Source organism: Pteropus medius, unplaced genomic scaffold (assembly GCF_902729225.1).
Source record: "Pteropus medius unplaced genomic scaffold, Ma_sr-lr_union100, whole genome shotgun sequence".
In the NCBI taxonomy this organism is placed as follows: Eukaryota; Metazoa; Chordata; class Mammalia; order Chiroptera; family Pteropodidae; genus Pteropus; species Pteropus medius.
Genome location: NW_024350325.1, coordinates 10,805,271 through 10,830,915, shown reverse-complemented (window position 1 = coordinate 10,830,915; position 25,645 = coordinate 10,805,271). Strand labels below are relative to the sequence as shown.

General features: G+C 40.0%; 2 protein-coding genes and 1 pseudogene across 2 annotated transcripts in view; 1 reads left to right on the top strand and 2 right to left on the bottom strand.

The window, feature by feature from the left end:
• Positions 1–2,811, bottom strand: part of MRPS31 (mitochondrial ribosomal protein S31) — a 44,951-nt gene extending 42,140 nt beyond the window's left edge. Inside the window, exon 1 of the mRNA XM_039839444.1 lies at positions 2,606–2,811. Coding sequence (XP_039695378.1) covers positions 2,606–2,730 — 125 coding nt within the window. The 5' untranslated portion in view covers positions 2,731–2,811. The remainder of the gene's footprint in view (positions 1–2,605) is intronic.
• Positions 2,812–2,894: 83 nt separating this feature from the next.
• The window catches only part of SLC25A15 (solute carrier family 25 member 15), a 45,777-nt gene continuing 23,026 nt past the window's right edge, over positions 2,895–25,645 (top strand). Inside the window, exon 1 of the mRNA XM_039839447.1 lies at positions 2,895–3,022. The gene's annotated coding sequence lies outside the window, so the exon portion shown is untranslated. The remainder of the gene's footprint in view (positions 3,023–25,645) is intronic.
• Positions 24,400–25,554, bottom strand: LOC120583798 (Y-box-binding protein 1-like; annotated as a pseudogene).

Sequence of the window (25,645 nt, the reverse complement as noted above, 5' to 3'; positions counted from 1 at the left end):
CCTGGAATGCTGGTGCTCCTGTCTCTTACCTCCCTCCACTCACCTTAGGGTTTGGTATAAATATCACTTTGTGTTCCATGACGTTAAAAAAAAAAAAGGTCAAAACACTGACATTGTTCACAAATTTCAATTTATTATTCTCAAACTCAAATCTGACTGCCAAGTCCTTGCTCTTAATGATAAAATAATACCTCTTTAAAAAGTCATAATTAAACAATATGAAAAGAAATTTCTATCTAAAAAAGGTTACTTTATTTTTTTAAAAAAATTCTGGGTGTCATTCTAACGTGGTCAACTTTCTCACTGTGCTAATGTGTCATTTAACCAATCACCATTTTTAGTTAAATTAAAATGGAACAGAATTTTTTTTTTAAGATTTGATATTAAAGAACTTTAAAAACTAATAAGTTGGTTTCGGTAAGAGAGTATAGCATAAAAAAAGTCATTCATTAAATATAGTGAATATCTACTCTGTGCTGGGCACTATCCTAGGCATTGATGATATATTAGTAAATAAGAATTTTATTGTCCCTATCTTTATGAAGCAAACAGGATAGAGCCCTGTTTCTCAAACTTTAAAATGCATAGGAATTACCTACAGGATTTGTTAAAACACAGAGTCTTTGGTCCCACCAAGGAAATGTGCTTCAGTAGCTTTGTGAAGGATTCGAGATTTTGCATTTCTAAAGAGCTTTCAAGTAATGCTGATGGTGCCCATCAGAGGACCATCTGAGGATCACATTTAAGTAGCTATGTAATGTATGTTATTTAAATTCTTACAATCTTATAGGACAGGTTTTATTATTCCTGTTTTACTGAAGAAACTGCTGCTCAAAGAGGTTAATAGTTCCTAACCTTTAGAGGTCATGTGAATCACCTAGGGAGCTTATTTAAACCTTAGATTTCTGAGATTCTTGGTTGGTAAGTTTGGAATGGCGTCCAAGGATCTGCATTTAACCAAGACCCCAGGTGATTCTGATGCAACTTATCTCAAGACCCTGCATCAGACCCTGGGTTAAATACTATATCAAGTTCTCAAAGCTAGCAAATGGTAGTGTCAGGTCAGAGACCCTTTAATGAAAAAGAAAATGGCTATTTCCAAAAATGCTGAAACAAACTATTTGATCTGCTTATAAAAATGTTGGAGGCTAACACATGAGGCACTTAAAAATTAGCATGAAAAACCCACTGCATAACTAGTATTCTCATAATCAGTACAAAAAAACCCTACTTACTCAACTTAGGAAAATGCTCTAATTATTTCACATGAAAATTTAAATTAAATTAAAGGTATAACAGAAAGGTGGCAATCAGGAGAATGAATTGCACATATAATCCATACTTCAATGTTTCCTTCCAAGACTGATATAACACTGCAGAAAGTATATGTATACCAGGAAATCATGTATAGGAAGGAAGTAACTCCATAACACTAAAATAATAAAACTCTAACCCTAACCTCCCACCTGAGCTTGTTTCGACTGAGAACATTTCATCAGCACTTCAAACGCAACACATCCAAAATCACTTTCAAGAGCTCCCCTCTTGGACTGACTTCCCATTTTTCATCCTTCTGTATTGAATGGGCCTCTTACCATAAATAGATATTTTGTATTCTAAAAACTATGATATTTTAAAAGCCTTCTCAAAGCTGCCTCTCATTCTTCTGTTAATATTAATGGTACCCTAATCCTTTAAGGCAAGCAGCTGAAATCTTTGCTGACTATCTTACCCTTATCTAGTCATATGCCAGATCCTATCAATTCTACCTGTGCAATTTTTCTCCATCCAGCTACTTCTTCCTACTCTTACTGCTACCAACCTGCTTCAGCGCTATACTTACCACAGTGGCCCCAAATTGTACTGCATGGAATATATACAGAACTAAGTTTTCATAATCATTAGAGTTCTCAGAGAATAAATATCAACACCAAGAATGCCGCAACTCCTTTTCTTTCCTGGCTAAATCCAACCCTTGGTCCGCCTTCAGATTTTATCAAACTTCTTTTCCTGAAAGGATACTCTGAAACTCTCCTACCATGGTTAGGCGTCCCTATTTGTTCACCCAGCAATTACTTGTTAATAGAGTATTCTGTGCTACCTGTACTATACTCAACCATTACTCTACTTGAATTGCCTACTTGGTGTAACTATAAGCTCCGTGAGGGCAGGGCTCTTATTTGGGGCTTAACGCCAGTGCTGGCATACTGTAAGCACTTTCAATAATAAACTAAAGTACAGGTGGAGTCAAGAATGAGACCATCAGTCTTGGGAGGCAAAAATAAATAAATAAAACTTCTCTTCTGAAGCGTGGCTAAAATGAGGGAAGTGGCAAGAGGGATGAAGTGCTATGTGTAGTGAAAGTAGCACAGGACAGCAAACCAGGCATGTAACCGTAGCTGTTTCCCACGGACATTATGACCTTGGGCAAGCCATTCTCCTTCTGGGATGTCCCTTTCCTCAGATTTAAAGCAATGGCTTCTAAAATCCCGCAGATTATAACATCGACCCAATAAGCCGGAGAACGATAACTGAAAGTACGGGAAGGGGACGGGGATTGCCGGATGGCCTGAGCCCAAAAGCGCTGAAATGCGCTGAAATGTACCTGACCGTTCCGTGCCGAGCACTGAGTAGCACAATCGCAGCCGCAGACGCCTCTGGGCCGCCGGAGCACAAAGGGAGGCGGGAAAGGGGGAGAAAAGGCAAGGTAGTCGAGACTCTTGAAAACATTGCAGAGAAATGAAACGGACTGCGAACCAGAATTAGAGTGTCACCTGCACACACGTCCCCCTCCTCTCTCTTCCGTTCCCCAGCCTGCGGCGTTCCTCTTCCTTCACGTTCCGGTGGACAACAGAGGTTGGTAACTGTGTTCCGGGCTCACCCGCGGCTCCACTTTCCCGGCGATTCTAGCCCCAGAGGTGGAGTCGACCGTGGAGTTCAGTGAGGAATCACTGGTTGAGTCGGGACCCGGACGCGGGAGCCGAAAACATGGAGGGAGTGATCAACTCTGCAAACACTGCAGGTGAGGCCAGTAATGTGAGGCGGAGGACTGACTCTACCGTGCGATGTTTAGGGGAGAAGATCCACAGCATCCATCATATTCTCAAAATGATCCAAGAAGTTTAAAAAAATTACCTAGGACATGCTACTCGAAAAATTAGTATTTCTTTTCAGTTCCTATTCTTGATATAGAGTCAAAACATGAGATATATATAGATATATAGATATATAGATATATATAGATATAGATATATATATATATGTATATATATATATCTACATATCTATATATATATAATTTTTTTTTCCCAGAAACGGCTTTAGAGATAAAAAGATGTAAGAGAAAGACTTGGCCTTTTCTTGGCCCTCATGAAAGCAGTGAGCAGTGGCCCAGAGAGATGAGAGAGGTCTCAAATCTGGAATGTATGAGCATAAACTCTGCAAGAAATGCCACCTAATGGGTCATGTGGGAACCTCTAGTTTAGAATTCTGTACTGGCGGTTGAGTATTTTCTCTGCCGTTTCAAATGAGAATCAGGATTTGTGGCAAATTTTTTGTGTGTTGAAAACCCAGCTTACATTGAACAGATATTACTAAGATCCATTAGTCCTGACAGACCTTTGTGACAATGCTGAACACAGTAAACTCAGGGATGCTTTCCTTTGTCTTTTTTTTTTTTTTAAATTGAAGTATGAATATAACTTAGATACAGAAAAGTGCATGAATCATAAACATATTAATGAGAACTTGCTTAATGAATTATCACAGTTAATTTGCCCATTTAAACCACCACCCAGATCAAGACATAGGACATTATCAGCAAGAAATAGTTAGTTTGATATCATTTGATATCCAGTTGAAAATCCATCCTCAGTATAATGAACAATCCATCAAAATCACATTTAATAGTTACTTCGTCATTTTCCAATTTTTTATATATCCTTCACATAGGTTCTTTTGGGAAAAAAAAAATAGTGACAAAGGAAACTGAAACTTCCATCCCAAATTCACAGTTTCTCTGGGAGAAGATCCTGTCCCAATTATCCTTATCCTAGTCGATGACATAGCCATCCTACCTCTGTCCTCACCAACTCCTCTAGACAGTTACAAAGGAGAAAACACTTCTATGTTGTTTAAATGTATTTTTTAGTTTCTTTGTTACAAGTAGCCTAGATTGTATCTTAACTAAGGTACCCTCTATGTCAAAACCTTGTTTCATCTTCTACAGAGTATTGCTATCTGAAATTTGAAATTGTCTCATGTATTATGTGCTTATACAGTTGGTATGGTGCTCTGTGTTCCATGAAGGCATGGACTTTCTCGTATTGACTACTGCAATCCTGGTTCCTAGAGCTATGCCTGTCAAAATATTTGGTGAATAAATTATTTCCAAGTACAAAGGAAAAAAAATAAGTGCAGAGAGTTTTAAGTAATTTTCCCATCTTTATACATCTAGTAAATGGCAGAGTTGGATTCAAACTCAGAACCATCTAACTCTGATATTCTTGTTCATTCTAGAATACCTGAGGGTTTCTGACTTTAGTCACACATAAAAGTAACATGGGTGTGCTTGCTAATACACATTACTGAGTAGCTCAGACACTGACGCAGAAGGTCTGAAGCTGAGAGTCTAACGAGCACCCCCAGGTGATTCTAATCTGAAGCAACAGATTATTACTTGGATGAGTCTCGAAGGCATTATGTTAAGTACAAGGAGCCAGACCCAACATACCACATACTGTGTGATTCCGTTTATATGACAATATAAAGAAGACAAAGCTATAGGGACTGATAAAGTGAAAAGACAATTAAAGCTTTGCTAAGATGTGTATAAAGTTTTGGAAAGAACTGTCATGTACATTATTTAATTTGATCATTATGATGACTGTTGAGGTAGGTAGGGTAAGGGTTTTACCCCCAATTTACTAATGGGAAAACGAGCCTCAGAGAAGTTAAGTGAGTCAACCAAGTTACATGACCAGTAAATGCCAGCTCACAAGCCTCCCGACTCCTAACCTCAGTTCTTTCCCTGGTTCTTACACCCACTCAATGGCGTGTTTGTGTTCCATTGGCATTATTCCAGTCTGAATGTTGAAATTCAACTGACAACATCCATGTGCTGGTGTCAGCAAAACCATGCTTCTGATATTAGTGTGGTAAGACAAATTAAGAAAGAGCAAAGAAAACTTTAGGGACCTATCTGCTAGAGAGATTTTATTTAGAATGTATTTTAAATTAAGGTTGTAGGTGTTGATTGCACTAGTTAAAAGAAAGAGCTTTACGATTATACTATTGGAAACTCTCCTGCCCTGGCACAGATCAGCAGTAGTTGAAGACTACAGAGTTATCACGAATCAGCTTATACTACTAAGTAACTTTTTAAACCAGTCACTTGTCTCCCCTCTCCTTCCATCTTCCTTAGTAGGATAATAAATGAGTAACAAATGGCCTAGTTTAGATTTCACTTCCCCTGCTTTTTCTTGGTTAAAATTAAGTCCTAATACTTGCTGAAATAGCTTAAAGTCAGAGGTGGAAGAGAAACAGTAATCAAGGAGACTGTTTAAGGGAGGTGGCTGATGCTTCGATAATTGTATTTTCCACAACAAGAAAACCTTGTATTGGTAAAATAAACTTATAAGTCATTGTATTGCAGTATCCAGTAGGACAGTGATGATTATTCAAATTCTTTAATCAAATAATGTTGCGGCAAGAAAAATAAACATGTTTCAAAGATCACTTAAGCCCTCCAACTGTTAAACTTGATTTTGATTTATGTTAAATAGGAGATAACCCTTTTGGGAAAAGTAGTAATAAATTTACCACCATGCACTAATGTTAAAGCTGATCTCAAGGCGATCTCACGTCATGAATGCTTAAAGTATTGTGAAGAAGACAGTCTGCCTTTTCAGGTTTTAAATATGTATTGGTGACATTGTTTAGTGTTAATGGTCCACAATACTAAGCAAATGTTAAAGTCAACAACAACAATAACAAAAGGAGAAGGATATCCTGCTGTATTCTGGAGGGTTAGTTTCCTGGGTCTCCTTACCTCCTCACTACACAGAGATCTGGTGGAGACAGGGCCTCATACTATTAGCAGGTATTACAGCTATGGGAAGGGCACCATGTGGCACAGATCACCCACAAAATTCTCATAATTAGAGCAAAATAAACTCTAACATGTTTTTAAAACTATTTAAAAATTTTTCCAAGAAAATAAAAGCAAGAAAAAGGAGACTAAAGCAGTCGCACTAAAACACTTTAGCTCCAGTGTTAGAGTGGATGTAGCAGCACCTGGCTTTTCCAAAGTGGGCAGAGCCAGAGACCAGGCTCCACCCGCTTCTGTGGGACTTGACAAGTTTTCTAATCCTCTCTGCGCCTCAGGTGTTTTATCTGTGGAAGGGGTAATAAGGGCAGTACCCACCTCACAAGGCTGCTGTGAGGATTGAGTGGGTTACAGTATTTATCCGTGTTTGTAACAATGGCTAGCACACAGTAAACACTATGCATTTGCTACTGTTACAGTATATATTGAAAGGTGGAACGTTAATATCATTTAAGGTTTATTTAAAATTAAAGAAGCTGTGGCGAAAACAATTTTATTTTTTAAATTAAACATTAATTTTGAAATAATTTTCGGCATACATTAAAGTCACAAAAACAGTACAAATATTTTCCTTATATCCTAAACCAGATTACCTAAATGTTAGCATTTCATCACATTTGTTTTTCTCATTCTCATTCTCTCTCCCATAATCCTTTTTCTCAAAACACTTGAGTTTAAGTTATAGACATAATACCCTTTACCTCAAAACAATTTTGAGTGTATTTCCTAAAACAAAGACATTCTCTCACATAAGCACAGTACAATCATAAAATTAGGAAGTTAACATTGATACAATACAATAATTCATTCTACAAAGTTTATTCAAATTTCATCAACTGTCACGGTGATGTCCTTAACAGCAAAAGGCAAACTTTTTTTTTCCGGGCCAGCGCCCAGTGAGACATCACTAGTTGCATTTAATTCCATCCTCTTTATCCTGCTCGATTCAGTTCAGTTCCTCAGTCTGTCTTTGTCCTTCATGACCTTGATGTTTTTAACAGTTCAGGCCAGTTATTTTGCAGCATACCTCAAATTTTTTTTCTGATGTTTCCTAGTCATTAGATTGAAGGCACTTATTTTTGCCAGGAGAACCATAGAAGTGAGGTGTGTCCTCTGTGCTTCATATCAAGAGGAGAGATGTTTATTTGTCCCATTACTGGTGGTATTAAAATTGAACAGTTGGATGAAGAGGTACACAGGGAGAGGTCTGGAAAGGTCATGAGCACAGGAGCTTCTGTCTCCACGAAGTTGGGATGTGTCACCAGTCTGGCACATAGATGTATTCACCAACTCTGAACTTCCTGCAGAAAACAATTTTGATTGAGAATGTTAAATTTATCTAGAAGGCTAGTAAACAACTGTCCTTTATTTTTTAATTAAATTTATTGGGGTATTATTGGTTTATAACATTATATAAGTTTCAGGTGTATGATTCTATAATACATCATCTGTGTATGGCATTGTGTGCTCACCACCCAAAGTCCAGTTTCCCTCCTTCGACACATATCTGACTTCCTTTACCCTCTTCATCCTCCCCTTCCTTCCCTCGGGTAACGAAGCTATTTTCTGTGTCGATGAATTTGATTGTTTTGTTTGTTCATTCATTGCTTTCTGTTTTATATCCCAAATATGAGTGAAATCATATGGTTCTTGTCCTTTTCCATTAGACTTAATTCACTTAACATAATACTCTCAAGATCTATCCATGTTGTTGCAAATGGCAGTATTCCATAATTTTTTATGGCTGAGTAATATTCCATTGTAATATGTACCATATCTTCCTTATCCATTCATCCGTTGAAGGACACTTAGGTTGTTTCCATGTCTTGGCTATTGTGAATAATGCTGCGATGAACATAGGCTCCCACGTTGGGTGCATATATATTAATAAATATTATGTATTCTTGATGTATTATCCCCTATATCATTATAAAATGTCCATCTTTGTCTTTTGTACACCCACTTTACTTTAGATGCCATTTGCTCAGCGTATCATCTTTCACCTCTTTACTCTGAGACTATGTTTGTCTTTGTAGTTGAGATGCATCTCCTGAAGGCAAAATATAGTTGGGTCTTGTTTTCTAATGTATCCTGCTACTCTATGCCTTTTAATTGGTGAATTCAGTCCATTTACATTTAGGGTTATTATTGATATACCAGGTTTTCCTATAGCCATTTTATCTTTTGTTTTCTGGTGCTCTGTGTCTCTCCATTGTTTCTTTTCCCTTGCGTTTGTCTGCTATTTTAGTTTGGTGGCATTCTATAATTTTTTCCTCCCTTTCCTCTTTTTTATGTTACGCATCTCAGTTCTAGATTTCCGTTTAGTAGTTACCATTATGTTTATGCAAAAAAAAAGTTTCATATGTACAATAGTCCTTTTTGTTCTGATCGAATCTTATCTCCATTCCCCTTGGCAAGTATAGTTCTTCCCCTCTTTTATGTTTTTGTTATCCATTTTTTTATGCTGTGCATTCATTTTCATATTACAGAAGCTATAGTTTTTTAAAAAATGCTTTTACCCCCTTCAACTTGTATACTATAATAGGGGTTTAATATCCTATTCTGAAATAAAGTTTCAACTTCTTACTTCTGTCTGTCTCTTAGTCATCTCATTCACAGTTTTGTATCCTTTTGTGTTTTTGTTTCAACTAGAAGAGCTCCTTTTCAACATTTCTTATAATGGAAGTATTGTCATGATAAATTCCCTCAGCTTTTGTTTGTTTGGAAAAACCTTTATTTCTCCTTCATACCTAAAGGATAAATTTGCTGGATAAGTTATTGTTGGCTAGTGATTTTTTTCTTTTACTAATTTGAATATTTGATTCCACTCTCTCTTAGCTTGTAAGGTTTTTGCTGAAAAGTCCGATGATAATCTAATGGAATTTCCTTTACAAGTTACAGCCTTTCCCTCCCCCACTCCACCCCCAACCCCCACCCCCCACTTGGCGCTGGCTGCCTGGAGAATTCTTTCTTTGTCATTATTTATTTACAGTTTTAATATAATGTGCCTTGGAAAAGGCCTTTAGGGATTGAGATAATTAGGTACTTTTTTAGCTTCCTGAATTCCATGGTCCACTTCTTTCCATAGGTTTGGGAAGTTCTCATTGATTATTCGTTTGAATAGGGTCTCGGTTCCCTACTTCTCTTCTCCTCTGGTATACTCATTATTCTTATATTGCTCTTTCTAATACATTCAGAGAGTTCTCACAGGGTTTTTTCATTTTGTAAACTCTCAATTCTCTTTCTTTTTCCATTTGAATCATTTCTAGATTTCTATCTTCAAGATCACTAATTCTTTCTTCCATCTGGTCTGCTGTATTTCCTAGGCTCTCTAATTCATTCTCCATCACATTTATTGAGTTCTTCAGCCTCAAAATTTGTTTGTTTCTTTTTTTATAGCTTTAATCTCTTTAGTAAAGTACTTCTTTTGTTTGTCGGTTTTATTCCTGAGCTCATTAAACTGCCTTTCTGAATTTTCTTGTAGCTCATTGAGTGTTTTTCAGAACTGCAGTCTTGAGTTCTGTCATTTAACTCTCAGTCTTCCATGTCTTTGAGTTTGTTTTCTGGAGACTTTTCATTTTCTTTTTAGCTACCTTGTTAACTTGGTTATTCATGGTACTTAATGGATTATTTCACTGCTTGGGGATTTGAGGTATTGAAATCTTTAAGTATTCTTTTACTTTTAACATTTAGCAGATTAGTAAGTAGAAGTCTTTATTTTGTTTTCCAGTAGATGGTGCTATAGCGCAAGTTTTTCTTTTCTGTTTCTGTACTGCTGGGACTTCTGGGATCTTGGTGAGGCAGTGTTGTTTGGGCTATGGAAAATGCTCCATATTCCCCGAGGAGGTGGGCATCCCCTCTGTGACCAGGCGATTTTGGTCTCATGGCAACAACCCCATAGTAGAGTGTGGTGGGCAATGGGGCTCTGGACCTATGAGCTCCCAGTGCTGCCTCCTTATAACCAACCAGAAGCTGCCAGCCACATAGTACTATCTGAGGTATCCTAGCTGCCTCTAACAAGTTCCTTCATAACAGTTGGGGATGTGGGGGAGGAAGGGTAAGGAATGAGTGGGTAAGGGAGGCAGGTTCACTCATCTGTGGCTTTCTTTTTTCTACTGGGTTTAGCCACAGTGTGTACCAGCCACTCAGGCTGCAATGTCGCTTCTGTCTCTCTGATCCGCTACAGGCTGCTAAGTGAGGGCAATCATCTGACACCTCCTTTGCTACTAGGTCAGCTAGAGCCGGGTGGGCAATGGGAATGGTGTTGGTTTGCATGACTGCAGCTTTATTTTTTCTCTGGCAAAAAAAAAAGGCAGCTGATTAATCTCAGCTACTACACCTTTGCACAACGTCTCACCCCTGTCACTAGGCTCAGCTGCAATGTGTACCCGCCATTCGGGCTGGAATGCTGACTCTGCCCCTTTGGCACTTTCTTGACTGCCAAGTGAGGGATACAACCCGACCCGCCACTGCTGCCCCATCAGCTGGGGTCCACAGCCAGCACTGGACTGCGTCTGCACTCTCATCTCTGTCCTTCCCCCTCCTATCTCCCCTGCTCACTTTGATATGCTCACCTTCAGATTTCTCAATGCATTGATCTCTCACACATTCGTGTGTTAAGCAGGGTATCCTTTTTTGAATTATAATTGTCCCACTTGTAACTTTAAAGGGCAGCCCAAGAGGTCATCTTACTCCACCATGATGCTGACATCACACAAACACTATCCTTCATAAGGATGTCTTCTGATTTCAAATGTAGCACTTCTAGAGAACACCAAAGCCAAATTTTGTAACGATTAATACTTCTGGACCTAACAGTGAATTTTCATCAGTCAACCTTTATCAGATAGTCCAGGGAGAATATATTGTTGTCTTAAAGAATTTTAATTATTTCTATTTGTGAGTACTGAAGAAAATGAAATTAAAGAATTTCAAGAAATAAGGAGAATACTGTTTCCAGCCAATTCATGGTGTAGCAGATCTCTGGAATCTATGATTCAAAGGCAGAAATCTAAGTAAAAATAATACCGATATGCTCCGTGGGACTGCCGCCATGCCACCATCATGGACACCAGCTGTGTGCAGCCTATCAAGCCAGCCAGAGTCATCAAGGTGCTGGGCAGGACAGGCTCAAGAACAGTACAGTGCATGCTGTACTCGTGGAATTCATGGATGACGAGCCGCTCTATCATCCACAACTTGAAAGGCCCACGCGTGAGGGCAACGTGCTCACCTTATTGGAGTCAGAGTGAGAGGCTCCAAGGCTGCACTGAATTTGTGTCTGGGTCCTGGATGTCTGGGTCCACCACTTGGCCCATGGGGCCGATCTTTGACTGTTAATAAAGCATTTATGTTGTACGTAAAAAAAATACATCGATATCGCATTCACTTGTATTACAAAGCAATAAGTATACTTAGCATTGGATGTTAAGAAGTTTTTAAAATATTCTGAATTTTAGCACGTACTTGGATGAAGCCAGTCTGAAAGTTTAGGAAGGGTCATATCCTGAGACATAGATAGGCATTCTTGGTTCTCTGCAGCAGGATGGGAGACAGGAAATACCAGAGTGGAGAATTAGAACTGCCCTCCAGGATCACAGGGGTGCAGATGGGCAAGGGTTGGTCTACCTGCCAGAATGCTATATTTGAAGCCTATGGTGACAGCTATTTAGGTACAACATAGTAGTTATGTTTATTGCCATATAACACACACACCACCCAAATAATATGTGTGCGTGTGTGTGTGTATGTGTGTATATATATATATATATATATATATATATATATATATATAATCATATAGCTAACCTAACATATATGTATAATCATATATATGTATATAAACTACTCTGATTCCAAAGCACTCTGTGAAATTTGTTGGCTAATAAGTAAAAGTGAGATTCAATGATTAGTAGTCACTAAGCTGAAAAATGTTATGCATACTATAAATAATTATATAGAAATATTGAACACAGACTAAATTATACAAAGTTATGAAATAGCAACAAAGTTAGCAAAATAGTAGGTTAGCTTAATGGTACACACAATTTCATTTCATCTTAATGTATTTCTTTTCCGTAATATCTAATCTACCCCAGATTCATTTCTTACATTATTTAAATATTATGCTAATTTTATGAAATGCTTTAGATCTAAGTAAATAGTATATATTGGGACGACCTAAACGAATAATGCACCTAGAAAGATTGGGTAAAAGTTAGAAATGTTCTGCCAGTCTGCCATTTGCTGTCAATCTGTTCATGCTAGTGGACCACAGTAGGGCAAATAGAGAAGCCTTTTCTCCTTGTTGGCTGAACGATAGAACACAAATGTCGTAGTATAGGTGAGTTGCAGGTACTGCAGCTGCTTGCTTATGCATTCATCAAAATGCTTGCTTGTTTTATTCTGCTTTTCATTTTACTTGCTCTGTCTGTATATATTTCATATGCAATCAAATTTAATTTATATTATGAATTACTTTTCAGTCACTACCATCGCCTGTATATATAACTTTATTTTTCAGGAAATATGTTGCTTTGTTGTCTATAATATACCACTATTCATTGATAGCAATATATTTACTTTTAGCTATATGATTTTATATTTTATTTACAGAGTTGGTACACATTATTGAACATCTAGTATTTATGATTTCATAGTTCCATTTTATATGTATAAAATCAGTATACTTTATGTGTCAAATAATCCTTTTCCCTAAAATCTACTCTAAATTAACTTTCAATGCTTCTATGTAAAAGAGTACATAAAACTTTTTCAAACAAAATTGGGAGATACCATACAACCTGCAATATAGTGATTATAACAATAATGTTAACTGCCATGAATGAGTACTAAACAATTTATATCTGTTGACTCATTTAATATTTTGAATGACATCAGGATTATCCAATGCAGGGTAATTGTGTGTCACAGCAGATGGATGACACCATGTAACAAGGAGTCCAGGAACAGTCAATATTTGGGAATCCTACTAGCCAGGCTGACAGTGGCATTGGTACACCGAAGTTGTTCTTTTTAAAATAAGCCTGCAGAACAAACCCACATATCCGTAATTAATTTGAATTTACTCGTGACCCCACTAGCAAATGTATTAAATTATTATGAACATCTTTATAAAGGCAATGTCCTTGCTGAAGGCACAAGAAAGAAGGAGAGAAGGAGGCTAGATGTGCTCACTTGAGGTGTAGCTTGTCATGAGGTTTCCTGATTCGGGTAGGGAGTGGGTATTGTGCGGCAAAATGTTGGATATAATATTTCCCTTTTTTCATGGGAGAAGTGAGAGCTGTTTTGTCTACGCACCTTCCACATGGTAAATTTGTATCTTTCTCCCTGTATATACATATAGTTCCAGCTAATCTAGTGTGTAAACCTATAAACTCAATAGATCAAACTATAGTATCAAACACAGCCTAAAACAGATGTGTTTATATAAAATAAATATAGATGTATGATGTTTGTATCAATATGTAACATTTAGTATTGGAATAAAGTTTAGTCCCCTTGGTATACAAAGATTAGTAAAATTTCATCCCTTTTTCAAGGGTTGGTGAGCTGATTGGGGTCACAGATTAACAGGTGATATAACAATATATATGAGCAATAGGTGCAAAGTGACACACTCACAGGCTCCTAAGGGGCCCAGATGGAGGAGCGTCCTCAGCCACATTAGCCTTTTCACAACCTCTTCAGAGTCCAAAGCCAGAGGGCAGGGCGAGGGGGAGGTGGCATGAAAGACTGCCAAAGCAGTGCTTTCAGGAGATGGGACAGAAGAGGAAGCAGTTTTGTGCCCTTCAAATTAGACAGTCTAGATGCTTGCCTTTTTTACCTCTGTGTAAAATGACTCTTTCTCAGTATATTTACAAGTAAAATCACTTTGGATTTTAAGTTTATCGAAGACCAGGATCGTGTCATTCTAATGTGCACTGCACAGCATAAGACATAGAACTGTGCTGAAACAGTGCATAACAAATGATTTCTGGGGATGACAGAGATGTTTCCAGGCAGGACTGTCCTCAGGCCAAATTCTGAAGTATCTATATGTTACCTGGCCCCTGCCCCTAATTCCTTGCCTTTTTGTACTCATTCTCTCCCCAGTACCGGCCAGTATGCTGCCTTCCTTCTTCTCAGAGCGTCCATGCGTTGGGCCTCACCCAGGCCTGGCACCCTGGCCAAATCCCCTTTCCAAATTAGCCTTCTCCTCCCCTCTCCTGCCTGTCAAACTCCCTCTCTCTCATCTAACCACCAGGAGGACAGATATATATGTGATTTAACTTACACTAATGTATAAAAGCCCAAATTGCTGGTTTATTATACCAGCTATCGTAAAAAAAATTTTTAAAAATTAATTTTTAAAAGAACTTTTAAATTCCAATAAGTAAAGGTCACTTCAGCTGAGATTGTTTTCTTTTTGTTCACCTGCCCTCTCAAATTGTGCCCTCAGGAAACTGCTTCTCTACCGGAGTTAATTAGCATTGACCCTTGGATGCATTCGTAATGTTCAAGTGCCCCTGGAGCAAAAATAATCTCACTTCACATAAAACACTCCTATTGTGTGTGCACAGCCCCTACTGAAGACTACAAAAGACTGGAATCTGAGCTTCTGGGTCCTATCATTCCTCTCCCCTCCATCCCAGACCCCCAGTCTAAACCACCAGTATCTTGGGCATCGATGATTTCAATAGTCACCTAACTGGCTCTCTTCCCCAGTTCTCACTCTTCTACAATTTTTTCTCTACCTAGCTGCCAAAGCAATTGTAATAACTTAATTCAGACAATCTTTTTCACCTGTTTAAAATCCTGAATTGGCTTCCCATTGCACATAGAATTATTTTTCTTCCTAGAGGATAAGATTTCATTATCTTACAAATAAACCTAACACTGAACAGGTAAAGAAACACTGAACAGGTAAAGTACCAGTGTGGAGGCCTGGTGATGAAAGGATGGAGGGATCCACTTTGTTTCCCCCATGTCCCCAGACTGGAAAGATATTTCTATTACACAGGAATAAGGGCAGCTGACATACTCAGCAATCTATTCTGTAGATGCTCTGAGCTAAGGCATAGAAAATCTTACCGGGTGGGGTCTGTGTAGGACAAGGAACTAGGCTTAAAGGCTTTAAATGACCAGCCCTCGCCTGCTCCTCTGCCCTCCTTCCCCACCTCTCTCCTCACCTTGCTCACTGCATTCCAGCAATGTGGTCTTTTTGTTCTTTGTACAGGTACAGCACAGCTTTCTTTAGAGCTTTTAGCTTTGTCATGGAATATTCTTTTACCTGGAATATGCTTCTTAGAGATTGTCCCATAATTGGTTCCCTCACATCTTTCTAATGTAGGTCAACAGTCACTTTCTAATGCAGGTCAACAGTCAACCCTCCCATTCCATCACACGGCCTTGTTTCGTTGCCTTCCCAGCACTTATCACTATCTGACAAGATCTCCTTTCATTTTCGTTTCCTCAACACATTCACTGAGTGCCCGCAGTGGGCACCATCTTATGCACTTGGGTTATACTAGGGTACAAACAGACAAGCTTCCTGCCTCACAGAGCTTACAGATCTTGTCAGTCCTGTTGTTTGCTGATTTATTGTCAGCCTCCCCCATTAGAATATAAGCTGCATGAGAGGAAGGACCTTGTTCAGCCTTGTTCACTGCTTTATTCCCAGAGCCTAAAACAGTGCCTGGCACATCATTCAAGATCAATCAATATTCGCTGATAAATAAACAAATGTTTATATTTTTATTAGGGTACATAAAACAACATTTTAATTTCCTGGTGTTGTGATAAAGTTAATTCATTCAGTCGCTACTTAATTATAAAAAATGAGGCAAATAAGAAACCTAATTATTAATTATTCAAATCATTACTGTTGGGGTGATCTAAAATCCATCATTTTCCCAGTAGCACTGAGGGGTCCTCGGCTTTTTCCGCTGACGAGGTAAAGAATTATAGATCAGTGAGATTTAGAAAAAGTAAGATTAAAGTCTTACTTTAAGACTGCCACTTCAAGAGAGAAATGGGCTGTACCAAAGACGGCTGTATCTCTGTGGAATTTAGGGTATGTGTCTTATATTGACTTCTGGATGTGTGTTTATAGGGATAGTGCTAGATAATTGGTATGTGAGGTTATTTTGATTGACATTTAGCTGTTATATAACCCTTTGCTTACTGTTCATGCAGTTACCCAGAATTCAGTCTGTTATAATTATATTCATGAACTTCTGGGCACATGCATAATTTTTATAAAGATGGTATAACAAAGCTAAGTTTACGGGAAGGTTAGGGTAATACTAACTGCACAAACACTTGTGCCCAGAGCAAGTCAGCATCTATTTTATGGCTTTTCACTCCTTTATGCCTCGAGATGTAAGGATAATTTATAACCATAAAATGGGGGTTCCAGGGAAGTCCTAAGGGAGGTCTTTGAGAGGGGCCTTCATGCCCTATTCATGTCTACCTAACTACTTAACAAAATGATCAATGATAACAATAATTAGCATTTATTGATCATTTACTATGTGTCAGTCACTGTAATAAGTGCTTTATATGTATTATCTCATGTTGTCTTTACAAATTCCATGACCATTTTCCCTTTTTAAGATGAGAAATTTGGGGCTAAAAGAAGCTGTTCACCCAAAAAACAAACCCATAGATACAGACAACAGTATGGTGGTTACCAGAAGGGGAGGCGGGTAGGGGAGGACGAATTGAGTAAAGGGGGTCAAATATATGGCAGCGATTCTCCACAGCAGGAAACTAGACTTTTGATGGTCAGCACAGAATACACAGCTATCGAATTATAATGTTATTAACCATTAACATTATATGTAATGTTATTAACCATTGTTACTTCAATAGATTTTTTTTTAAAGTTGTTTACCATCACAAAGCCAAAAGATCGGAGAGCCAGGCTTCAAGGACAGGACAGTTCAACTCCCGAGTCCATGCTTTCAGCTTTCTCTCTGTGCTACCCCTCCACACGTCCACATTCACAGCACAAAGAATGTCTACTTTACTCAAAGGCTCCCTCTACCACCCTCTGAATAAACTCATCACTCTCAGCAGGGCCTGTGGGACCGTTGGAGATCAGCCCTGTTTCTTTGCTACCCTCCTCTATTATGCTCACCTCCTACCCTGCACTGAATCACTGTGATGCCCAGACTTTGCCACGCTTCTTTCCCCTCCTTGCAATTGTATGGTTTGTTTCCTTCTTTGAAACTCCTACTCATAGCTCCTATTTCTACTTCAAGACTCAGCATTCAACTCCTTCAGATGCCCTTCTTGGTTTTCTGAGCTGAGTTATGTGCCCTTACCTCATTGCTCCCTAGCACCTTGAACACGCCTCTATAATTCTCAATGGACCGTCTTCCTTCACTGTAGTACAAGGAGATGAGGCTTTGCTTTTTAAAATTTATTTATTTTAATTAGTTTCAATTATACAGTACATTGGTTAGACATCTATATAGTTCATAAAATGATCCACCAATTGCTCTCTCCCTCCCCTGACCCTCCGCCTAACCAACATTTCAATGCTAACTGCATTTCCTATGCTGTGCTTGTGACCACCCATCAGCTACTAATTTGTATTTCTTTAACCCTTCACCCCATTCTCCCAGTCCCCCAAACCCCTTCCCCTCTGTTCGTCACCAAATTGTCCATTATATTCGTGAATCTGTTTTTGATTAGTTTGTTCTTTTTATTCCTTAGATTCCACATATAAGTGAAATCATATAGTGTTTATCTTTCTCTGACTTAAATAGATTCTAGGTCCATCAAAGCAATATCTTTTTCCATCCCCTTCCTTTTAGTCTATGTGTGTCTTTTAATCTGAAGTGAATCTCTTGTAGGCAGCATGTAGGAGTCCTGTTTTCTTATCCATTCAGCTTCTCTATCTTTTAGTTGGAGCATTTAATTCTTTTCCATTTGAGGTACTTATTGATAGAAATGTAGTTGTTACCATTCTTTATTCCTGTTTTGATACATGTTTTTTCTTCTTAAAAAAAGGTCTTCCAACATTTCCTATAATACTGGGTTGGTGGTGATAAATTCCTTTAGCTTATTTTTGTCTGTGAAGCTCTTTATCTGTCTTTCAACTCTAAATGATAGCTTGCTGGATAAAGTATTCTTGGTTGTAGATACTGGGTTTTCACTATGTCGAATATTTTTTGCCAAGCCTTTCTGTCCTGTATAGTTTCTTTTGAGAAATCAGCTGCCAGTCTTATGGGTGTTCCCTTGTAGGTAACTATCTGCTTTTCTCCTGTTGCTTTTAAGATTCTTTCTTTGTATTTAACTTTTGGCATTTTAATTATGATGTGTCTTGGTGTGGGCCTTTTGGATCTCTGATTTTGGGGACTCTCTGAGCATCCTGAGGTTTTATGTCCATTTCCTTAACCAAGTTAGGGAAGTTTTCCATCATTATTTCTTCAAACAGCTGTTCAACATCTTGATTTTCTTCTGTTATTTAGAGCCTTAATAGTGTCCCATATGCTCCTTAAATTATTTATATAGTCTTGGCATCTTATCTCTTGCCATTATGATTGCATGTCCTTGGCTTTCTCATCCTCTAGACAGGGCATTTGATCCTTTTCTTTTTCACTTTGTTTATCCCCTTGTTTATTCCATTTAATATACTTCGCATCTCAGATAATGTGTTCTTCATTTCTGACTGGTTCCCTTTTATAATTTCCATTTCCATTTTTATGTTTTTTATCTCTTTGGTGACGTTATCACTGAATTTCTCTCATATGTTTTCTGCTTCTTTGTCTTTCCATTTTGCCTGCCTTTCTGTGTCTGTTTCTATATACTAAGCAAAGCTCCTAAGTCTCCCAGTCTTATTAGTGTGGATTTGTGAAGTAGGTGTCCAGTGGCACAGTCCTGAGAGGGGTTCAGCTACAGGCCAAATTTAGCCCCAGCCTATGCCCCTCAGGGCCACCTGTTAGGATTCAACAAGCAATCCACAGATGTTGTGCTTATACATCTATAAAGCCACACCAGAAACCGAGGCCAGCTGCCTTCAGTGTGAAAGGAGCACCTGACTCGCTGAGGATATACCTGGATGTGGCTTGGGTGGGGCCGTGAGTTAGGGGAGGCAGGGTTTCAGGGCATCCTCTGGGTGGAGCGACCTCTGTTATCCAGTTTGATGACGTCTCAGTTATGGTGGTGCTGTGTCCGTGCACTGGGAGGAGGGAGGACTCAACGAGGAACAATGGATATCACCCGTACTTCTGTACAGAGTGGGTCTCGCATAGGCCCTCACTCCGACAATGTCTCCCTATAAGTCCCTGGTGTCCCCCTGTGAGCAGTCAAATCTGCACTGGTGCTCAGAGTGAGCAGGTCTGACACTGGGAAAGTCTGCTCATGGACACGGCCTCTTTAAGACACATCTGCCACTGCCACAGCCTCCGTCTCACTCAGCTGCTCGAGGCTGGACAGCCTCGTTCTACCTTCTGCCATTGCAGGAGGATTTCTTGGATTTCTCCCTAGTTGTATGGCTTGTTCATCCAGATCCCAGGCCATTTTTCCTTGCTCTTTGCTCCTTGTTTTTGTCACAACTTTGATTTGGTTGCCAGAAGGATGAACAGAGCCTCTATCATCTATGCCATTCTTTTTCCTCTCTGAGGCTTTGCTTTCATCTCCAAATTTCCAGTGCTTAGCACAAAGCTTAGAGTAGAAATGCTAAATGATGGATCTTCATTTGAGGATTAGCTGAATGCCACATTTTAGCATTTCACACTTGGTGGGGAAGAATCCTATTATAAAGAGAGTTTAGAATGTAACATGTAGAATCGTCACTGGCACAATCACATGGAGCATATAAATGGTGGCTGTGAAGCAGAGATATTGGGTGTGGTGTGGTGGCAGTAGGGGTGGTGCTTGGAGTATCAGTTGGTAGAACCATACCTTTCCCCCCATCCTCATTCCAGAAGACTTATTCTACTCATCCAGCTGGAAGAAGGGAAGCTGAGATTTTTCCTTCAAGCATCTGACTCCAGACCTTATGCTAATCTCTAAGATATGTTGCCTCAAATTTACAGGGCCTTCCAAAGAATGAATGCATCCTTTATCTGTGTATTTTTTTAGTGGTTTGTCTAGAACAATCAGTTTTCTAAAACCACCTTTTAAATATTTATAAATGGCTGTGTTTAGTGACACTTATAGAAAAATTAAGTAATTTACCCAAGTTTACACAACTATTAATAGAGCAATTTGCCTCTAGACCCTGTTCTCTTAACCACTAGAATATTTTGTCTTAAAAACAATTCAGCCATTCAATTATTTTTTCTACAATTACTTGTTGAGCTCCACGATGTGCCAGCAACTGTTCCCAACCAGCAATGTTTGGTAGAACTTTCAGTGATCCGTATCTGTCCTGCCCAATATGGTAGCTACTAGCCACATGTGGCTATTGAGCACTTGAAATATGGCTAGAACAAGAAGCACTGGATTTTAGATTTATTTTATTGTAATTAAGTTAAGTAGCCACATGTAGCTACGGGCTGCCAAAGTGGAAAGTATAATTCTCGACATTAGGGAAACATAAGTTAAAAACAAAGGTCCTTGCTCTTATGGAGTTTACATGCGAGAGTGAAGGTAGAGGTGAGAGGAAGAGACAGACAGTAATGAGAAGCATAATAAATAAGTAAATTATATAAGGAGGGGCTGGGTGGCATTTTAAAATAGGGTGGTCAGACCAATCTTAGAACTTTAGGATCCTGTGGTTATGATAATTCAGTCCGATCCAGTTTCAACTCCACTTCCTCTCCTCCCTTTCCTCTTGAGAGTTCAGTTCCTTGAGGATGGGGCAGGAAAGAAAGGCTTCCCTTTTGAACTGGCCTTGGTCTGGGTCCATCTGATGCTGGTGGTTTCTGCCAGGGTGAGGGCTCCTCAGAGACGGTGGTGTGGAGTTTTCTAGGGGATAGTGTACCAGTTCACTCCATGAAGGAGTACCCCCTCATATGAGGTCAGCTGTGTTTCTCTTCTGTCATTAGCCCACCCCAACACCCTCTTTGGGGAGGGTATACCCCCTCCTTTGCTTCCCTGGGAAGCTCCAGGGCTCCTCCCCTTCCTGTGGCCTGGCTGTTCTTCCCCAGGCCACTATCCCAGGTGGCCAAATCTCCCCACCTTCAGAAGTCTCTGTGTGAGAAATAGGCACTAATCCTCATGTCTATGTGACCCCTATACTCTAGCCATCCCAAGATACACACTATACTCTCTTCCTCATGCTCATCTCTCCCTGGACTGTAACTGCACCATGGAGCATGCTGGCTTGGAAAGAGAGCTATTCTCTTTGATATTTGGTAATGCAAGCCCTGTACTCTCTCCGCCCCACTATAGTCTCTGCCTGTGACTAGTGACAAATATCTCCTCCCACCCACCTAATCAATTCTTCTCCCAGTACCAGCTGTGGTAGCAAAGCCTGGGCAAGGAGGGTCAGGCTGATGGATGATGAAACTGTGGGTTCCTCTTGGTTAACTTGACAAGGTGTTATTAACACACTCGTAGTGGCTCTCTCAAGAATGCATGGTGCTTAGCATCTCTTCCCCTAAGCTTTCAGCCTTAGCACCAGTTTGGGACAAGAGAAATCCTACTCAGCATTCTTAAACTTTTTGGTGTTAAATCACAAGTATAATTTTAAACTATTTATTAAATAATCAATATATACAGTCTCCTTGGGGGGGAATATAAAGACCTCTTTTGGCTGTCCTGTTTGATTCATAGAAGGAGATTCTCTATAAGAGGACAGTGTTACACTTCAAATCAACCACTCACCACAGAGACCAAAATACATGAGAGAAGAAGACAAATCTAAGAACTGTAGGGTTGAGACAGCCTAGCATGATGATCGCCATGATGATGATGGCCTGCTCTGGTTAATAGTGACCAGACTAGGAACTATTCCTCCAGATTCAATGGTGAAGATATATATTTAGTCCCTGAGCTGATGGCAGCACTTCTTTGGCAGTTCAAGCTGAATTTAAGTGCTTCTTGCTTCTGAAAACTTGAAGGGATATTTCTGATTGCTGTCAGATATAAAGATGAGAAATGAAAAAAGAACCTGAAGGATAAAATTTATTCATATGATACTTTTGATATGTTTGCATTTCTAATATAATAGAACCAATTTTAAGTAGATTTTATAGCTTCTAATAATCATAATAGAAAAAAGGCAAAGAGAACTGGTCTTTACAGCTTTTGTTTATAGTTTTATTTATAAAATGCTTGTCATGCTTACTTTGCATTATTAATTTGGTAAGTGTGAAAGATGTGCAAGTGTGCTAATACTTTTCATTTGTTTTACTATGAGATAGATTATTGTTCGTTCAATTTCTCAAGCCACATTTTAGTACCAATTTCAAAACCAGTTTTGGTATCACATCTAAAGGAAGGCATCGTCAATGAATGTGCATGTGGCTCTAAGAGTTAGTAACTGAATATTTCCTGTATTTAAAGCAAATTAACCTTTAGAAAAGTATCCATTGTAGATAGGTCCACATGTGAGAAATCACACGTGTGCACACACACACACACACAAGAGAAAGAACCATATACATTTGCAACTTTAATACTGGTAAATTCTACAACAGTGATGCAATCCAACAGGTTTATCCAATGATTCATTTCAACATATAGTACCTAAAACCCACCACGGACAAGGCCCAGGGCCAGGCAAGAATTAAGCCACAGCTCCTGTATCTCAACAGGGGACACAGAGCAGATTCTGGACTAGGCCCTGAAAGCTTAGCAAGTGGCTCCTCCCCAACTCAGGTCTCCTCTCCCAGCAGTCCCAACCTTATGCTCCAGGGAGCCAGACGGCCACATTTCCCAAATGCGCTGCCCTGATGCATTCCTCCAAGCCTTTGCGCCATTTCCTTGGACAGGAACTCTTGCTCGGTCTGTCTGGAGTGGGCATGAGTCATGTTTTCTGGCTGCTTAGCATTGTTTGAAACCCTTGCCTATGTTCAGAGAACTTCCTAACAATGAATCCTGTCTCTCCAAAACAGAAGTCAGAAATCCCAGCCCCCTTTGCAGATCAGGGTATGGGCAAGTGACTCAGGCTCCAACCATCAGCTTTGTCTACATGAGATATCAATTTGGAAATGAGCAATATAAAGCAGTAGGCATGACATGGAAGTGGCTTATAAGGCAGAGGTGGTAGGAAAGTTAGCCAGTTTTGGAAGAGCAGGAGCTACAAGACTGAAGCTCTGGCATGAAAAGGCAGCAGTACCAACTCACAGCCTAAGCAGCTTCCACAGTTGACCTGGGCCTGGGGACTTGTTTTGAAAAGTTCTTCAGGGTGCCTCATTTCCCCATTCAGCAATCAAGAGCTTACCCATTGTCTTTTTAATCAACTCCTTTTGTGCTCCAGAGTTAGCCTCCACTGATTGCAACTAAGAGCCCTGAGTCATGCTCAACAGACTTTCATTCTCTTAAAAAAGGGTCATTTACCTTTCAAAACCCACCCTGATATGGGGGTCTCCTGGGGACTCCCCCGAAACCCTCTTTTCTATCCTTTCCTCACACCCTTCCCTGGGATGCCACACTACCCATGCCCCTCTTGCCACATGCCCTCCCCAAATTACATTTATTTGTTTCTTCCTTCTCTACTTGGACTGAGGTTTCTTTGAGGCTAGCCATTGTCTCTTTCATTTCTAGCACTTAGTTTGGGTTGACAGAGCCTAGCATGTGATCGGTATTAAATGAAAGTTTGTAATTGATATGAATCAGTGATCTGATTGGCTTAGGAGAACCAGGGATCAGGAAAAGGCATGTAAGGTGGCCATGGCTAAATAAGTCTTGGTCAATAGTAGGGATTTAGACAGGCAGGATTGGTTGGGATCATCCGATCTATATTGACATGTAATCTGCCTTTAAAAATGATTATATCCCTAAGCACTTCCCCATATCCTTAATTCGCCGTAGGGGACATTCGTGATTATGCAACAGAACTCTGCTTCCCTACACCACCGGGTCTGCAGTGGTGATGTCTCAGGGACAGGGTGCCTCTTCCTCAGTCTCAAGGGCCTATATCGTCATTGGTTTAAACTAGATTTGACTAACCAGTGGCCTGCCAGCGAAATCTAGCCTGCCACCTCTTTTTGCATGGCTGTGAGCCTTGTAAAATATTTTCTAGTTTTTTTTTGACAATTATTTAAGACCTTTAGTAACAGGTGCTTGCAGTTTGTTGACTTTTTTTTTTAATGAAATTGTAAACTTTTACTACAAATTAAAAATGAATTTCTTAAAATTCTCACCTTGACCAGATATGAAACAATTTAAAAATCTTTAAAAATGTATTGAGGAAAACCAGGCTTAAAAAAAAAAAAAAAGTTTGTCATTACCAAAAAAGAGATATCTTTAGGTAAAACAAACAAACAAAACCCATGTTGCAGTGATAATGCAAGTAGTTCTAGTTATCTGGACAACAGGTACAAAAGCAAGCACTTACGGTCTTCAGCTCCAATCTTTTGCTCATTTCTTATTGCTGGACCTTCATATTTATTTCTTCTTGTTGGATGACTAAACCTGGCGATGGTAGAGACAGTAAGCGGGCGTTTACTCAGCCCTGCCCTGCTCAGCCTCAGAGCAGAATTCTCAGTTGGTGGATGGGCTGTTTTGTCTCTGCCATCCTGTGGTTTAGGGGTTTCTGGACATCTGCGTCAGTAACCGAAGCTATGGCGGTATCGATGCTGAGGTGGCTGCTCACCTTGGGTCTCATCAACTTGATTTTCCTTGTGCTCTTCATGGCTGTCTGTGGTGAAGAGGCCCCCGCAGAATCAAGGTCTATAGCCGCGATACGTACTCTGTCTCACTGGTCTACTTTGTTCCTCTGCACCCCGGCCGCCAGCACCCTGCATCGCCTCTCCCTGCAGAGCAGAGTGGAATGTTGCAGTCGAGGCCCACAGGGTCTCCGTCAGTAGTGAGGTGGGAACTGTCGCCTGTGGCAGGGCTGTTGGGCCTGGCCTTCGGAGGGCTCTCGGATCCCTCATCCTCTCCCCCATTCTCACGCTCTGGTAGTACCGGGGGTGATTGCGTGGCCCCCGCACGTGGGCAGTGTGTCTCATGGTTACAGTCTGCTGCGCATTCACGCCTGCGCTGGAACGCCACCGGGGCTAGTGACATTTGCCGCCTCTGCACCCTTTTCTCCTCCAACATCAAACTCCAGAGTTGAAGGTACTTCCTGGGGTCATCCTTCTTCAGGGCATTCTGGTGCACAACTACATCTGCCTCGATGTCCTTCCTGTTGATGAAACCATATCTGTTTCTTATGTTGAACCATTTTACGTCCCCAAACCGTCGTTGTGATGACCTCTTTGTCCCCGCTGGCAGGCACCTATGATAAGGCTGCTGGTGGTGGTGCCCTGCTTGGTGTTAGCAGCCCTGAGGGCGGGAGCAGCAGAGGGGTGGGGCCGGTGGCTGCTGGGTTTCTGCATAGCTGCTCGCGGCTGTGGTAATGGTGGAGCTAGGCTAGAGGTGGCAGTGGGGCTGCTCAGGGCTCTCTGGGGGCTGCTCTCCACTCACGAT